General features: G+C 38.9%; 2 protein-coding genes across 4 annotated transcripts; one reads left to right on the forward strand and one right to left on the reverse strand.

Annotated features, from left to right (window-relative positions):
* Positions 1-719: 719 nt before the first annotated feature.
* Positions 720-16,174, forward strand: LOC306870311 (hamartin-like). Of its 3 annotated transcripts, none has more exons than XM_079417508.1 (22): positions 720-839; positions 3,130-3,327; positions 3,483-3,586; positions 3,700-3,852; positions 5,550-5,694; positions 5,803-5,957; positions 6,075-6,148; positions 6,242-6,402; positions 6,676-6,782; positions 7,090-7,252; positions 7,344-7,456; positions 7,550-7,607; positions 7,697-7,780; positions 7,881-8,361; positions 8,449-8,492; positions 8,938-9,110; positions 9,502-9,684; positions 9,841-9,951; positions 10,083-10,205; positions 10,381-10,568; positions 13,623-13,787; positions 13,948-16,174. In XM_079417508.1, exons 2-22 carry the CDS (start codon positions 3,219-3,221, stop codon positions 14,441-14,443), a joined length of 3,390 nt encoding a protein of 1,129 aa, XP_079273634.1. In that variant the 5' UTR covers positions 720-839; positions 3,130-3,218; the 3' UTR covers positions 14,444-16,174. The 3 variants fall into 3 exon arrangements, with proteins under 3 accessions (XP_079273634.1, XP_079273633.1, XP_079273635.1); XM_079417507.1 differs by having other exon boundaries at positions 8,449-8,519; positions 13,948-16,169; XM_079417509.1 differs by lacking the exon at positions 3,130-3,327 and having other exon boundaries at positions 815-839; positions 8,449-8,519; positions 13,948-16,169.
* On the reverse strand, positions 15,835-17,792 carry LOC306870312 (sperm acrosome-associated protein 9-like; the record flags this gene model as incomplete). Its single annotated transcript, XM_079417510.1, has 3 exons — positions 15,835-16,567; positions 16,923-17,125; positions 17,649-17,792. The coding sequence occupies 3 exons, from the start codon at positions 17,790-17,792 to the stop codon at positions 16,270-16,272; spliced, it is 645 nt and encodes a 214-aa protein (XP_079273636.1). The 3' UTR covers positions 15,835-16,269.
* Between the last annotated feature and the right edge of the window lie 87 nt (positions 17,793-17,879).

Consider the following 17,879-nt stretch of genomic DNA (forward strand, 5'->3'; position numbering starts at 1 on the left):
CACAGCACTCAGACCATTTTCATACCTTGTCAGTATATTAAGCATATCAGCATGAAGCTGGGGTGTTATCTGGGTTTGCACCTGGCCAGCCTCAATGTTCACTTTTTTTTTCTGATTGGTCTTTTGCTCGGGATCAGGTCCCCAGTGTTGCTGTAAAGGTCTTATCTGATTGCTGTCCTTTCTGGAAAGTTTTGGTAATAGCTCTCTAATATTCTCTCTTGAACAACTAATAAATCAGATATGGCAATCTCACAACATTAATGAATGCTTCTTAACAGGCTATAATTAAACCACACATTACTAAACAAGGAGCTCAGTGAAATACAGGCTGCTTTGTTTGTAGCCTACTTAATGAAAGAGAAATTATAATACAATTATAATATATATACTTTTTCTGTTATATCCTTAGTTGGTCACATCAGGTACTTTCGCTAATTTGGCACATACATTTTTTGTACTGTTTTTATGATTATTATCTAATTTTTATTATTTAACTAATATTATTTACCAGTAACGATAAACTATTATTATTATTATGGTATTATTGTGTGGTGGTGGTGATGTTGATTATGATTTTATTACCAGGGTGTACATTTTTGCCATGTGCACCGTCAATGTATGTTGAAATAAGTTTTAAAATTATATTTGTTAGTTATAGGCCAATACATTTTTAAAACTCAAGTCTGTTCGCTACTTGTCCTTTAAAACTCCGCGCATGCGCTGTGATCTTCTGTCACGCTGAAGCCGCTGCATGCTTAGCTAGCTCTCATTGCACAGCAGCACTTCACACCTTTCTGCCACTCATGCCGTGATCTTATGACAGCGAGACAGAAGACTCGGTCAGTATGCTTTCTATAATTAAACATCAGCCCATAAACCCTCAGCACTTTCGCTTGGTTCGTTACGTATATTAAGTTTTTCATCTGCGCAAACAGCTCAGCAGTGTAAATGGTCGTGAGGTGTTCAAGATGGCGACCGTGTGAAGTTCGCACTCTCTGTACGGCAATAAATTGTTTTTCAGGCGCCTGGTGCATGTTTAATGTGCCACATTTGTCGTAGAGAAAGTCGGGTTTTAGTAAAAACAGATGGCAAAAGGTGTCATAGACGCGAAGCAGAGTTAAAGCTCTCTTATGTGATGAATGCGCTGCTGTCACGGAACACATGGCGTTTACAAGAACTGTTTTGCTTTATTTACTGAGTTTAACACTTACAATGAGACTGAGGAAAACAGTTAAAGGTCTTTAGATTAATATTCGGTTTAAGTATTCGTGAAGTCAAGAATCCAACTGCTTTTAATTTGCCTTCAGTCTTTATAAACGCACGCAGTTCAACTTTCTTTCAATCCAGCATGACTCTACATTTGATTTTCACAGTAGCTGCGTTTCAACATCTAGTGAGCTGACTACCTAGACAGCATATTTTAGGTATCATAGAGGAGTGATTTGCTGAGATTACACCCTTGCAAGCTGCAACATATTACAGGTTTGGTATGGAGTACATTTCACTGCTGGTTATACTCTGTATAATTGTGTATGTGACACATACAAATCTTGAGTAATGGTATCAGATGGTTATACCCAGGGATTGAAATAAAATTTTTCACTCACCAGCCAGTTTGGCTACTATATTAAGTTACCGGCCAGTCATAACTTCTACTAGCCAAAATAAACCAACAGCCCAAGGCTGTCTACACTGGAAGTGACAAAGCGACCCTTGCACATGATTTTGTGTCAATACTAGTGGTGTGCAATACAAACAAAAAAATAATCTCAACATTTCTCTGGGATTTTATTGATAAAGATAATTAGATGAGATTTTGCTGAGTGTGTTATTGTGCTGGTATCTTAAGGACTGCCGTGGACAGCTGGCTCCTAATGTTTTTGATATTCTTCATATTCTGTGTGGTTAGTTCACAGCAGTGATAGAAATTCATCATACATTTAGGCTGTTACTAAACAAATGAAATCAGTATCAATAAAATGAATCTTTACAGAAGATGCATATGAAGTGGCATTTAGATGTATTTACACATGCAGCTAAGAGGGACGTGGAATGCTTTAACCTGCAGTTACAAATGCATAAATAATGTTTTGATATTTTAAACATGAAATGTTGAATACTGATATTTGAAATTATTTAAAATATATTATGTTTATAATAATTGTATTATTGTTTATTGAACTGTTGAATAAAATCAATATCACATTTGTAATCATGCTGATTTTTAAAGAAAAAACGGCACTTTTCGTGTGATATTGATTAACTATATGAATTGATATAAATGTGTATATTTTCTGCCCCCTTATCTTGAATTATGATCATTCTTAATGCATATTAATAGACTGAATCATGCAGTGAAAGAACGCGCACTAAGTTAGTCTAAGCAGACTTCACGTCGTGTATGCGTGCACTCTGTACGTGTTTTGTTTGTCATGATGTCTCACAGTATTTGCGCTAAACCTGCGCAGATTTGGCTTGCATGAATTTCCCAAGACATTAATGAGTGAACATAACTTCCGAAAATTAACCTGCCAGATTGGCTAGTGAATTGACAGCGTTACCAGCCACAGCTGATTTTTACCTGCATTTGGCGGGTTGGCGGGTGTTAATTTCAAACCCTGGTTATACCATGAGTGAATACCATGTTCATGTATCATTAATGTATGGTATTTATGTATACCATACTGACCATCATAAATGTGTATGTATGCACGTCTAGTTATACAATCAACTAATTGTACAATCATGGTAAATGTGCTGAAAAAAGGACTTGGCAATGTTATAGCACAGTAAATGTCAGAAAACATGGTATTGGCATGGCTCATTTCCATAAAAACCTGGTATTGTCATAACCCATGTCCAAATCCATGGTGCATATCAAAAAACAATTGCTATAGCATGGGTCCAAAAATGAAATTGCTGTTGCTCTTGTCCTAAAACACAGTATATCCATAGTAGAACTGGTACACTTCAGTATTTTTTGTCAATGCAGTTTTTTTTAGTTGTAGTTCTAAGCTTTCAGTTGCAGACTCAAAGACTTTTTTTTTTTTTTTTTTGTAGCACGTTGACATCACTCACATTATTGTTCTTTGTCTTTTTTTCTGATTGTCTTATAATTTGTATCACTAGTTCATGCATACACACCCCATGCTGACACCACAGGGCATTGGTTTATGCTGTGACAAAGGCATCAGTCCTGCCCACTGTCCTGCACAGCTATGGCCAAAGACCAGCCAAATGTGTTTGACCTCATCCCTCTTCTGGGGTCCACTGACCTACATGAGCTGGTGCAGGTCAAAAACCTGCTGCAGGAAACACTCAGCGCAGGTTAGTCAGCTCTTGTTCACATAACTTCTCAAGTGCATGAGTCAAGTTGAGAAAATTGTACCGTAACGTGTCCAACTTGTGTTTGAACTTTCACTACTTAATATGTTTGTTAGTGTTAAGTGGATAAATGTAGGATTTCTTTTTTTCTTTGACAGATAAAGGGGCCATGTTGCTGAATAGCCTTGTGGACTATTTCCTAGAGACAAGCTCATCTCAAGCTGTGGACATCCTGTCTTCTGTCAGGGAGCCCCATGATAAGGTGAAGAAAGACTCGTCTTCAGTATACACTTTGGTGAATTAATGATTCATCATGGATTTCAGAACATCACTGATTAATGAATAACAGCCTCATCTGGATATATTTCTTTGTAGTATATTTTAGATAAGATGAATGAATGCATGGGCAAGCAGAGCTGCCGCGTCTCCACCATCACCCTCCTCGGCCATATTGCTCGCAAGCAGCCACCATGGATCCACAAGATTGCTCGCTTCCCTCTGCTTGCCTCGCTGCTCAAATGCCTCAAGGTACCAAAAATTCTAAGCCAGTCAACTGTGATAGGGTTACAAATAGGACCTTGAACTTGGATAATGTTTTGCATGTGGGTTGTTCTGACTTGAGAAATAGAATTCTACAGTGTAAATTGTTTTAATGGGATATTTCAGAATCCGAAAGAGCTTTATTGACAAGTGTGTTTACACACACAAGGAATGTGTTGTTTTTGAGGTTTGTGTTTGGATTATTGTCCGGTTGGAAGATCCAAACATGGCCCATTATTAGAGTCAGTCACAGATTTTTTTTTTTATCTGTTGGTATTTGGTAGAATCCATGATGCCATGTGTCTAAACAAAATGTCCAGGACCTCCAGCAGAAATATAGCCCCACAACATCAAAAATACAGCAGTATGTTACATTGTACACATGGGGTACTCTTTATCTCTGTGTTCACCAAACCCATCTTGAGTGTTTGCTGCTAAAAAGCAAATTTTTTAGTTTCATCTGACCATAGAAGCCAGTCCTATTTGAAGTTCCAGTTGTGTCTGATAACTGAATATGCTGGAGTTTTTTTTGGATGAGCTAGGATAATTTTTCTTGAAACCCTCCCAAACAATATGTGGTGATGTAGGTGCTGTTTGACCAGTTTTTTTTTTTTAAGGTTTTCTGACCCCGAGACACAACTATTTTCTGCAATTATTCAGCTGTGGTCCTTGGAGAGTTTTTAGCCAATCAAACTCTCCTTCTCACTGTGCATTAGGACGATATAGACACGTCCTCTTCCAGGCAGTTTCGTAACATTTTCTGTTGATTGGAAATTCTTAATTATTGCCCTGATGGTGGAAATGGGAATTTTCACTGCTCTAGCTCTTTTCTTAAAGCCACTTCACTAATTTGTGAAGCTCTATTATCTTTTGCTACACATCAGAAATATATTCTTTGTTTTTTCTCATTGGGATGGATGATTAAGGGAATTTGGGCTTTGTTTTTCCTCTTATTTATAGTTCTGTGAAACAGGATAATTTTATGTTCATAATCACCCTGGAGTGCTCAAAATTGTGATTATGAATGGCAATATACTTCAGAGATATTTTACTCATAAGAATTTCTAGGGGTGCCAATAATTGTGTCCAACGTGTATTTGAGAAAAACATTTATTTCATAATGATATTCCCCCCCAAAAATCTTGAATTTAAATTCTTATCCAATGAAAGGTTAGTTTTTTTTTTTTTTTTTTTTTTTTTTAGGATTAACAATGAAGATTAATTTTCACAGCCGCCTTTGATCATATTTACCAAGGGTGCCAATATTTTTGGCCATGACTGTATGTGTGCACATGTATGTACATCTATATAAACTACTGTTCAAAAATGTTGGTTCAGTCCTTAGATATTTAAATGGGTTTAAGTCTCCTATGATTTAAAAAATATATTAAAACAGTAATATTGGGGAATATTATTACAATTTTGCATTAAAAAAAAAAAAAGGTAATTTTGACCCCCCTTTACAAAATAGCGGATTACTCAGTAAATATACATCTGTGACAATTAATAATTTGGCTTTCCTTGCTATACATGTTTATTTTTCTTCAGGAAAAAAATCTAAAATTTTATCCAGGGACCTTTGGTTAAGTTGACATGGAATGACACTAGTGGAATATTTATTCCACTTAATAAATTGAATCCATCCTTGCTGAAAAAAACTATTGTTTTTGTTTTTTTACTTCCAGGCTGACTCTGATGTTGTAGTTCTCATAACTGGTGTGCTGGTGTTGATCGCTCTACTTCCCATGATTCCTCAAACCAATAAACAGCTTCTTTGCGAGTACTTTGATATCTTTGGAAGGCTTGCTGCCTGGAACCGACGTCACCCAGGTACCCAGGCAGAAACACTGCAAAAATCTTTCTTTTGTAAATTAAATTTCTAGATAGCTGAAACATAACTTGGTCTGAAAGTACTCATTCTATGAATGTGTCCTGTAGGTCATCCTCACGGAGTGTTTGCAGTCCATCTACATGCCAGCATTTACTCACTTTTTCATCGTTTATATGGCATGTATCCCTGTAATTTCATTTCTTACTTGCGTGCCCACTACAGTATGAAAGAAAATGTTGACACATTTGAGGAAGTGGTGAAGGTAAGGTTTTATCTTTCGTTCCACACGATTTTAAGAATGGTCACTTCATATAAGTGGCAAAACTATTATTACTATTCCATCACCTGGCCTAAAAATTTCCTCCTCCTTTTATAACAGCCCATGTTAGAGTATGTACGAATACATCCTGAGCTCATCACCGGAACCAAAGACTATGAGGTTGATCCAATTAGGTACGTAAAATTAAATATTATGATTTCTGTTATATTATAACATGATCCAGTGAATATGATTTTTCATGCTTTACTGTTTTTAACTGTGTGTAGATGGAAGAGATTTGAGCCTCATGATATTGTGATTGAATGTGCCAAACTTTCGCTGGATTCTAAGGAGGCATCATCTGAAGAAGGAAACTCCTCTCTGTCGGATCACATATCATGGCGCCCTGTAGACCATAGCCGATCATGGTCAGAGCTCAGCATCCATGGTAAAATTATTTATGATTTATATTTACTAAATACTAATTCAGTGATGTCCTGTTTAATTATTGTCTGTAAATCCAGCCACTAGTGTTTTATTTAGAAAATTGAAACTAAGGCATTTGCAGACACAGGTCTTCATACCCAACTCTTGATGTCTAAAGGAGACCAGCTTATGAAATCTACATATAATAAAGACTTTTTTGTGTATTAATAATAATTTTTTTTTTTTTTTTGTGAGATTACCGATTGTGAATCTTAACTACTTTTTCTGCTAACAGAAATCACATCTGTCACACCAATGGCTGCTGTTCGTCAGTCTCTTTCTCTGTCTTGTCTCACTGTAACCCAAGACCCAGGTTCCAGCGCAAAGACCCCCGACCATCAGGTAAGAATCCTCCAAAGACGTAAGTAAAATGACCAACATTTTGAGTAATTTAATTTCCTGATATCGTTTGTACAATAACGAGTTAAATTCTCCAGCCCACTGAAGACAAGTAAACCAACAGTAATACAATGAGCAAAGATTGTAAATAGAAGCAATATAACAATTAAACAAAATGGCAAAAAATGTGTCGTGTCTACTGGTTAATAGCCTAACCCAAGGTATGTAGTTATCCATATATCCTAGTCTCAATGTAGATTAGCACATCTGTGACCCTAACTGAATGAATTTATGATTGGTCCATCAATAGAGTGATAGGATGAACTCCTCAGGGACGAAGGAGGAGATATGGAGCCCTTCCTCAGTGTGTGGGATGACCACCCCTCCTAGCTCTCGAGGAATGTCCCCCACCGCAGTTTCTGATGTCTCACATATTGCCTCCCACCTCTCAGGACGGATCCCCAGCACTTCAGGTCAGCCAAATGCATTCTAGTCTAGAAAGCAAAAAGGTTCTGCTTGTTTGTTTAGTCCCTTGCATGGCTTAAGGGGTTATTTTTGTTAAAGGGGATGGAAAATGGACCCTATCTCCCTCCACGCCCTCAGCGTCATCTCCTCTCTCATCACTCTCAGAGGAAATAGGGCAGCCTGCCCAAAACACCAGCAGTATTCAGGCTAAGGTACATGGACGCATAAAGCATTTGCTTTATTACTTAAGAAATATTCTGCGAGCGTGTTTTTATAAAAATGCTTTTCTGTCTAAAACTGTTCAGGTTATTCAGACGGGCAAAGAGCTTAGGAAAGTCACACCTAGGAGTATTAATGACAAAGGTGAGAATATCTGCTGAGATTTATAGTGTCTCATTCCATTTAGTAACTGACACACACAAATTAATATGCTTTACTTTTGCTACTTTTAGGAGGTGTAAGTGATGCCAAGATTCCGGGGTCATTGGCACAGCTCTCTGACACTGTTAAAAGGACAGATGGGGAGATAGAGATTGGTGAGAGCAGTGACATCATGCAAAACAATGAGTCCCACACATTAAAATTGTTTAATCGTGGCTTCATTTTCAGTGAGCTTTTCCAATGTTTTCTTTCAAGATACCATCAATGAAGAGATTTTGAGTCTGACTCTCGGGAGACTGGACTTTGGAACGAGGCCAGGCCTGGATTCCTCATTTTCAGGCTCCTTGGACACCCTTCTCTTGTCTCACCCCAGCCATGAGGAGAATATAGCATCCACACCCAACAGGGTTGAATTTTCTGCCAAAGGAGGAGAGCAGCAACCCTGGTCCTTCTGGCCCACTTTCACCCCCATCGAGCACGGAAAGAGCAGTAACTGTTCTCTGTCTGATCTGACGAAGGGGTCCATGCCTTATGAGCCACTGTTTGACCTCGCCCTGCCTAAAGTGGCATTTCTGTTTTTGGAGCGGAAGACCACAGAGGCCATCCGAAGGGCTGAAGAAGAAAGCGAGCACCGAGAGGAGCTAGAAGGGGAGGATCTTTCTGCCACATCCCCTCTGGAGGTATTGGATCGTGTTATTCAGCAGGGTCATGACACCCATGGGAAAATGCTGAAGAGGTACGCTTCTGTTCCTCTTACTAATATGACTACTTGCAGTGTTTTAGAGGAAATGTGACAGAAGAGTGTCCATTTGCTTTCTTGCAGAACTCTGTCCTCTCAAAGCCAATCAGCAGACCAACACTCTGGAGGTAAACAGCATAGCAATAAAGGAAAAGGTATTTAGTAACTTTACTAATTCATAGGCTCTCTGTGCTCAAGACGCCGGTGTCCTCCAGCTTTTCTCCTACAACTTTCCTGTGTTCATTTCCATTTTCCTGTCACTTTCCTCTAAATACTTTTTCAGATTCTTTTACTGTTTTCTGTGTCATTCTTCATAAAATCAGTCAGACATCATTGTTGGCCATGATCAGCCGAATAGCCAGAATCTCTGTAGATTCTTAGTATAACTGCACAATACATGTTGAAATGAGAACTTTATTTATTATTCTATTGTATTTTTACATAAACTATCATTATGGTTTTTCCAATATCTTGCAGCCTTAATTCTAGGTTTTGTTGTTGTTGTTTTTTTTTTTACATTTAAACTACATCGCTATTCTTGTGTATTTGCATTGACTGCCGTGTATTTTCCAGGTCCTGTGTCGGCAGTGTCAGATGAGCTGGAGATGTTGCGCAGTCAGCTGCTGTTGCTGCATAACCAGCTGTTGTATGAGAGACACAAGAGAGAGCAACATGCACTTCGTAACCGTCGTCTGTTTGGACGTATCGTCAATGCTACTGCACTGGAAGAGCAAAACAACTCCATGGTAATTAACGAAACTAGAAGAATTACCCAGGCCTGTGCAAAATTCTGCATATAGTTGAAAGGCTTGTCAGTCATTAAGTTCTACACGTGCCCCATTCTTTGCATACTCATGAAATATTTTAGTTTGGTTTAGTTTCGCTTTACCAGCCAATAAGCAATAGTACTTTTAGCTCCATTTATCACATTTTAATAAATCCATTCTGAAGAATTTTGTAAATATTCCTCTGTAATCAGTGCAGAAAATATGAGTGTTCAGGTCTTGGCGTGACTGGTGACATTGCCCTGTTAAAACCCCTCAAATTCTTGTCAGGCTTGAAAAAAAAAAAAGCCTTCTTAAGTTGTTGTTTCTTGTAAGTGATTTTCCAGTGATGTGATTTTTGTGTGCGTGGCAGAAAACCCAACTCAAGCTTCAGGACGTTGAGATGAAGGCTGTGCAGGTAAGCCTGAAAGAGGAACAGAGGCGCTCCAGGCATATAAAGGAAGACAGAGATGCTCTTGTGAACCAACTGCATACTCAAATCCAGCAGCTACAGAAGGAGCGGAACGACTATTACTCAAAGATGCAGGAGTTAAAGGTGAACATAGGGCTGGAGGACATGAAAAGTTACATAGTTAATCTTGCTCACAATACAGCACAAAAATTGTCCGCATTTGCCATTCCATTGCTGGAATGTAGAAGAGCATGTGTGCACTGTGTTAAATATTAATGTTTTATTTGCCAACATTTACAGAGTGATTTGCAAGAGAATCAGAAGAAGGTCGGAGAAATGGAGGCAGAGCTCCAGAAAGCCAATAACAAAGTGTGTAATATGGGACACATACTCAGCCAGCTGTCCATCAAGGTAAGACTTGTTTATGACAAAGATATGCAGAAAGACTATCACACTGCAAGAATAATTTGAAAGCAAAAAATATGGGCCTGTTTTACTGATTGCTTAATTTTGATTTGTGTTCCTGATTTATCCAACCACAGCTGAACAATAGTGAGAACATGGAGCAGCAGATGGCTTTCCTGAACAAGCAGCTGCTGCTTTTGGGTGAAGCCAACAAGTTATGTGTGGAAAAAATCGACCGCTTGGGGCCTGATGTTAGCAAGGTAAGCAATGATTTATTAACTATTGACTTATGACTTGCATCACTGCATAAACCAGTGGATCTCTAGTTTGTGACCGTTGTGTTTTTAACAGCTTCTATAAAATAGTGGCTAATGCGAATCATTCTTGTACCTGAATAATATGCTGATTGTTGACTTGATCTCTTGTGACTGTTAGGAGCTGAATATGCTGCAGGTATCTTCACTGCGTGAGGTTGAGCGTTTGAGGCAGAGCTCTCTTCAGCAGAGTCAGAGACTTGAAGCCGCCCAACAGCGCATCACAGACCTGGAGACCCAACTCACCAAGAAAGAGCAAATCATCCGAGAGCAAAAGAAACTGCTGGAAAATGTCAAAAGCCAGGCGATGTATGAGCTGACCTCCACCTTCACTGTCCTGTTAAAAGTTCAAATTAATTTTCTGATACTGGTTTGATTCTAAGTCTTTATTCTTATTACACAGGGTATTATATTACATTACACTTCATTACATTACACTTCATTACATTACAATATATTATATTAAAGGGTTTTCAGAACTGATTTGCCAGGTGAAAACCTTAGACTTAAACGGATTGTTCACCCAAAAATTTTAATTCTGTCATTAATTACTCACCCTGATGTCGTTCTAAACCCGTAAGACCTCCGTTCATCTTCGGAACACAAATTAAGATATTTTTTATGAAATCTGAGAGCTCTCAGACCTTCCATAGACAGCAAGGGTTTATACACGATCAAGATCCAGAAACGTAGCAAGAAGATCGGTAAAATAATCCATGTGACATCAGGGGTTCAACCGTAATTTTACGAAGCTACGAGAAGACTTTTTTGTGCGCAAAAAAAACCAAAATGACTTTATTCAAATTTGTCTCCTCTGCATCACCGTAGCGCCATTTTGGAGAATATCCGCTGGATGGAAACTGTACACTCTTCTGTTTTAGCCACACACTGGATGCGCTGTTTTAATTGAAATCAAAGCATAAATATACATAGAAGACGTATTCGCGCGGTGAGGCTAACACAGAAGAGCGTACGCAGTTTGCGTCCAGCAGATATTCTCCAAAATGGCGCTACGCTGATGTAGAGGAGAAAAACTGATGATGATGTCTTTTATTTTTGTTTTCTTTGCATACAAAAAGTATTCTTGTAGCTTTGTAAAATTACGGTTGAACCCCTGATGTCACATGGATAATTTTACTGATCTCCTTGCTACATTTCTGGACCTTGATCGTGTAGGAACCCTTGCTGTCTATGGGAGTGTCAGAGAGCTCTCAGATTCTGTCAAAAATATCTTATTTTGTGTTCTGAAGATGAACGGAGGTCTCACGGGTTTGAAACGACATGAGGGTGAGTAATTAATGACAGAATTTTCATGTTTGGATGAACTAACCCTCTAAAATATTTACTTGATGTACCCCTTGATATTTTATGTAAATATTTAAATAATATAATACATTTGTATGTTCATGGTTCTGATGATCGTCAAATGCAGGCAAACAAATCAAATAGTTTGTTTGATTTTGTTTTTATTTTTAAATACTTAAAATAGGTAAAAACTCATTTTAAATTTGATTTAATTGTTATATTTAACAACTAGTGAACCTCCTGTGTTTTCCACTCGAACCCGGGGTTTTTTTATGTACAGTGCCCTCCAAAAGTATTGGAGCAGTAAAGACAAAATTGATCTGTTGGCTGTGGAGTCAAGACATTTACAAATATGATTAAAAGATGAATATGAGACACAACTACAGAATGTCACATTTTATTATTGGGTGATTCAACACAGATGTTTTACCAGCTAAGAAGTTCAGCACTTTTAGAGTTTCATCCCTCTATCTGATGTGAGCATAAGTATTGGAACAGTTGCCTCACAGGTCTTTCTAAGTGATCAGCTGTGTCCTGTTGCATTAATTCTTCAGATATTAAAAGCAGGGAATGTGTCGTATCAGTTATATCCATTACTTCTGCATTCTGAATCTTGCATTCGATGATGACACACACAAACCAGGATGAAGATGAGGGAGCTGACTTTGAGAGAAAAGCAAACAATTTGGATGTTAAAAGAAAAGAGGAAGTCGGTTAGAGCTCTAGCAAAAACAAAGGGCATGGAGAAATCAAGAGTTTGGAAACCACCAGCAACCAACAACGACCTGATCGGCTGAGAAAATAACAGTAGTTGATGACAGACAAATCATAAAAGCTGTGAAAATGAATCCTAAAAGACGTGTCTGTAAAATCACCAACAACTTCCAGAAAGCTGGGGTGATGCTCTGACAATTTATTGTCCTCAGGAGACTTTGACACAGAATTACAGATGCTACACAGCAAGATGCAAACCTCTGACCAGCACCAAAAATAGAAAGGCAAGATTAGAGTTTGCAAAAAAGCACAAAGGTGAGCCAGAAGAGTTTTGGAACTGTGTTTATTGACCGATGAGACAAAGATGAACCTTTATCTAAGTGATGGGGAAGCAAAAATGTGGAGAAAAAAAGGGAACTGCAATGATCCCAAGCATACAGCCTCATCTGTAAAGCATGGTGGAGGTGGTGTCATGGCATGGACATACATGGCTGCCTCTGGAACAGGCCCTCTCAACCTTACTGATGACTTGATGTATGATGACAGTAGCAGAATGAATTTTGAAGGGTACAAAACCATCTTGCCTACCAATATTCAAGAAAATGCCACCAGATTCATTGGGAAGTGCTTCATATTGACCCAAAACACCCTGCCAGTTCAGTCAAGGAATTAATGAGGGCAAAGAAATGGAAAGTCTTAGGTTGCCCAAGTCAATCTCCAGATTTAAATCCGATTTAACATGAATTTCACCAGCTGAAGAGGAGATTAAAGGCAGAAACTCCCCAAAATAAGCAACAATTGGAATTGGCTGCATTAAAGGCTAAGAAAAGCATTTCAAAGGATGAGACAAGAGTCTGGTGATGTCTATGGGTCACAGACTCACTGCTGTGATTGTGCGTAAGGGATCTGCAACTAAATAATAGCTTTTAATCTTTTATATCTGCCTTATGTTCAACTGTCCCAATATTTATGCTCACATCAGTGAGTGGGATGAACTCTAAAAGTGCTGTTCTTTTTATTTGGTAAAACATGTATGTGTTGAAATGGCTAATAATAAAATGTGACATTCTGTAGTTTTGTCTCATTCCTCTTTTAATCATATTTGCAAATGTCTTGACTCCACAGCCAACAGAGCAATTTTGTCTTTACTGTTCCAATACTTATGGAGGGCACTGTATTAGGTATGATATCTTTGCTAATGATGCATACGATAGATCTAATGAAGTGGTGCTGTATTGATCTGTACAATATGGATCATCAGGTTCTGTTTATCTCTTCAACAGAATCTTGCTCTAAGATTTGCTAATTTAATCCTTGTCTGCACTGGTTTTTTGTTTCCTGTAGGGAGCAGCGGCAGGCTTCAGAGAACAGGTATCTGGCCCAGAAGCACATCACTCAGGCATTACAATCTGAGCTACTTGAACTCTATTGCCAGATAGAGCTCAAAAACCTGAACACTAAATCACCAGCAGAGCCCACTTCTGAGCCCAGCAGTCCTCCCAAAAAGAGGTATGTTCTGTATTGACATGTTTCTCCTCCACAGACTGATTTACAAATACAAATGGTGTGTTCTGTAATGCATTCTAGACTTTTACAGGGCAAAATATAAGATAAAAAGATGATGGGTTGTTGGAAGTGTAGCAGAATTCTATTTCTATTTGTGTTTCAGGCCAAGTAGCAACAGTACAGGCCCATCTGCTCCATCTCTATCAGCCGACCCCGTGAAAAAAGAGGAAGGCATGCACGTGCGTGTCAGTGGTGAAATATCTGCCGGGTCTCCTCAGACACCCTCAGCACTCATTAATGGCAGTCAGGAAGAAGATCTTTCTGCCCTTACCCGTTCATTTCCTTCCCTCCCCTGCGACTCCCCACTGGCAGTTGGCTCTTACCCCAGTACCGGAAGCTTTTTGGGTAAGAGAGCCAGAGAGATGTTTCGAAATAAGAGCGAGAGCCACTACGATGGTGAGCCGGCCACCTTCACCTGCCTCTCTAAGGATCTTAAGGTTGAGGCAATCACAGACCCCACAGAGAGCGTGGAGCTTGAAGAGGCTACTGATCAGGCTGACCTGCAGCCCATGGACAGACCCCGGGCGTATAATATTCAGCAGAGGAGGCAGCAGGATCTGAGAATCATGGACTACAACGAGACCCACCATGAGCATTGATTGTACATTGCTGACATGATTGCCCGAAGTTAGAAGAGGATAATTTTTAACCCAGTATTAGAATGCGCTGCTCTTTTTGTTAGAGTGGTTTGCAAAGTTTTAGTTCATTTTAAAAGCTCTTGTACTACAAAATGCCAAAAAAAGAATAAGGTTGTCACTTGGCATTTGCCATGTAGTCACCAGATTGGCAAGAGAATATCTTGTCTTCACAAAAGCTTCACTTATCTTTTGTCTAATATGAATTCATTGTAATTCAGTGGGGTTTTTTTGGGGGGGTTGTTTCGTTTTTTATAATGGGCATTTAGTGAGCAACCGTGGTGATTTATATTGCATGGTGGTTGGATGTTATTCGGGCCTCACTGTACTTTTCAGCAAATGTATTGACTTAATCACTGTATTTCCTCTTGTAATAGTACCGTTCGGTTTGCAACGTTCCTTAATTTGTCCACGCGAAATGCCCCCTCGAGTCGCTGTGAGATAAGCATTGTTAATTTCCACTGATATGACTCGGAAATTGCACATTACTGTGTGTGATCAGACTGATCACTGCAAATGCTGCACTGTAAATAATCATGCCAGCCAACCAATCAGTTCGATAAAAATGTGAAAAAAAGAAGCTATGTGAAGTAGATTAAGAAATCACATTTCGTTGCTGAGGCGAGCCGTGTGTATATGCCTTAGCAGTGGGCTTCGCTTATAGAGAATAAGCAAGTCTTGTGTTGTGTTTCTAGTTATAGATTTTATTTTTATGCATTAAGTTCTCTGCTGGGATTGTAGCGCCCAGTCACCAGTGCAATACTTCTTAGCTAACACTTCATGCCAGCTCAAAGGTATGAGTGGTGATGGTAAAAATAAACCGATTTAGATTGCTGCTTTGCAGGACCGTCAGAGCCTTATAGAACACAGGCCAGGCTGCTGTAGGTGCATTTGTCCAGTTCAGACCTGTTGTGAAACGAGAATATCTTTTTGGTCTAAGATGTGTCTGGTGGGTGAATGCGCTTGTGTTAATAGCGTACAAAATACCGCCACTGCAATACTTTGACACACTAAACTCTGAAAAGAAGCTGCTCACTATAAGCCAGAAGGCTTATGTCTCTATTATATTCTTTCATTTCTGTCTTACACAGGTCATACCCCATCTGCGAAGAAAAGGCTTCATATAATGGGGTTGCAGCTGGCTGAAGTAAAAGCACTTCTTTTTTTAATTCAGGCTATTGCTGAACCTTAGGAGAGCAGCATACTTATCTCTTTCTAAAAAACTTGCCCCAAGGGTTTGTTTTCAGAGCAGGATATAATTGGAATATGTGAAGTGCAAAGAACATAAAATGTTGGCTTCGGCCTGCCAGCTGGGGAAATGGCTCAGAGAGTTTACAATGAGAATTGAAACCTTTGGAAATCACTGCAGTTTTATTTCTGTTTAGACTGTTCTTATCACAGTTCACTACGAGTGTGGTCTTACAGCTTGTGCTGTGTTTCCCTGTCACTTAGACTTTACTTTGTTTTTATACCAAAAGCCCTCTCAAAAATTGTTGTTTCACGAAATGCCTTACTGACAGAAGTAGGAAGTCTATGTCACCTTAAGTCGTTTGTTGAAAGTTATCTGAACTATGGTACACACAGATGGTGATGGGTGTAACCGGTAACCAGAGACTATTTTGAATTTGAGAAAACAGATTTGCGTTGTCCTATTTGCTATGATCAACAAAAAATAAAATATATGTTTTGCATATTTTTGTCATAGTCATTGATTTTAAAATGGTAATTGTATATTTAATAATACTTTGTGTGACAGCTCACTGTGATACACGCGTAAGTGTTGAAGTGTTTTATCTACTTGTATTTCCTGGTGGCTTCCAGGCTGGTTTTCCAGCATGCCAGCCACCTGCACCTTTTTTATATCTACTCAGTTTGTTACTGGTGTCTTTATCAAGGTCTTCAACCATCTCTGCATTTTTTGCAATCGTTTGATGAGAGATTTCTGTAGCTGTTGGAGTGACACGTTGAGCACCTCCTCTGCTGTAGGTGTTGAGGAGGTCTAGAGCCAGTGGAATCGTACTCACAATCCCACCGTAGAAATTTCTTGCTTCATCACAGCTTAGCCGGTTTATCTCGTTGTGTGGGTAGCTGTGAAGTAGAAAAAAAAAAAAAAACTCCTGAGGTTCTTTACCATGTGATTTCAATCAATGAGCAAAATAGACCGTATCAGGACAGGGGTGGCGAACTCCGGTCCTGGAGAGCCGCAGCCCTGCAGAGTTCAGCTCCAACCCTGATTAAAACACCTGCCTGTAGCTTTCTAGTACCGCTTCAGACCTTGATTAGCTTGATCAGGTGTGTTTGATTACGGTTGAAGCAAAACTCTGCATGGCTGTGGCTCTCCAGGACCGACGTTTGCCACCCCTGGACTATAGCATCCTTATCCTGGAGAATTTAAATTTAAATAACTAGTGTGATATAAATTTGTTTCTTCCTGTCACTTAACTGTGCTCTTAGCTGACTGATGTTGCTGTTGGGGCTCAAGATCACCCTGCAAGTGTTCAGGCCCTCACTAAAAGTCTTTCTGCTTGACAGTGAGGTCTCCAGATGTTTTAAAACACCTTCAAGATCAGAAATAATTTCCAAAAAGAGCGAGAAGATGCGTCTGTCTGTGGAATTGCTGCAGTGTTGATTCATGTACCTTTGGACCTATAGAGGAACATCATTTACTAACAAGGTCAAACTTAAGATCAGTGTTACAGTTTGTGTAATTATATTAGTTGGTGTTTAGTGCAACTAATAAGCAATAATATTGTGTGGAACTTAAGTACACATACACTGCTGTTTGAAAGTTTGGGGTCAGTAATGTTTTTTTTATTTTTTTATTAATATTTGTATTTAGCTACATTACATGGCTGCTTTCTACATTATTAATTATAGGAAATGTTTTTTGAGCACCAATTTAGCATGTTAAAAAAAAATTCTGAGGAATCTTAAACAGCCTGCCATCACAGGAAGAAAAAAACACTTAAAATAGTTACTTTAAATTGTAATATTACTGTTTTTCTGTATTTTTATGAAATAAAAGCAGCCTTGTTGAGCACAAGACCTTTTCCAAAACATAAAAAAAAATCTTACGCCCCAAACTTTAGAAGGGTAATGCAGTTATTGTGTAATTGTGTGTAATTATAAGAATCTTTGACCATAACAGCGTGAAGTGTGAATAAATCACCTGTGTCACGGTGGAGACGGGCTCAGTTCTGTCCCTGGCCTGCTCCCTCGAGCGCTCAAGAGCCGTTATAAATATAAACTGCTGTTGTTTGAAAAGTTTATATTTCTGCTCAATGGAAAGTAGCTGCTCTCTGACGTCTGTCATCTCAGTTTTAGTAGTTAACCTGTTTAAAAATGGATACAGCAGTGTTTAAGTGCAGAATAAGAACTTGTGCAGTGTCGAATTTTACTA

The sequence above is a fragment of the Barbus barbus genome (genome assembly GCF_936440315.1).
Source record: "Barbus barbus genome assembly, chromosome: 5".
In the NCBI taxonomy this organism is placed as follows: Eukaryota; Metazoa; Chordata; class Actinopteri; order Cypriniformes; family Cyprinidae; genus Barbus; species Barbus barbus.

Coding starts and splice junctions, on each gene's coding strand:
- LOC306870311 (XM_079417507.1), top strand. CDS start 3,219: ATGGCCAAAGACCAGCCAAATGTGTTTGACCTCATCCCTCTTCTGGGG. Junction 6,783..7,089: donor CAAAGACCCCCGACCATCAG/GTAAGAATCCTC, acceptor GTCCATCAATAG/AGTGATAGGATGAACTCCTC. Junction 7,253..7,343: donor ACGGATCCCCAGCACTTCAG/GTCAGCCAAATG, acceptor TTTTTGTTAAAG/GGGATGGAAAATGGACCCTA.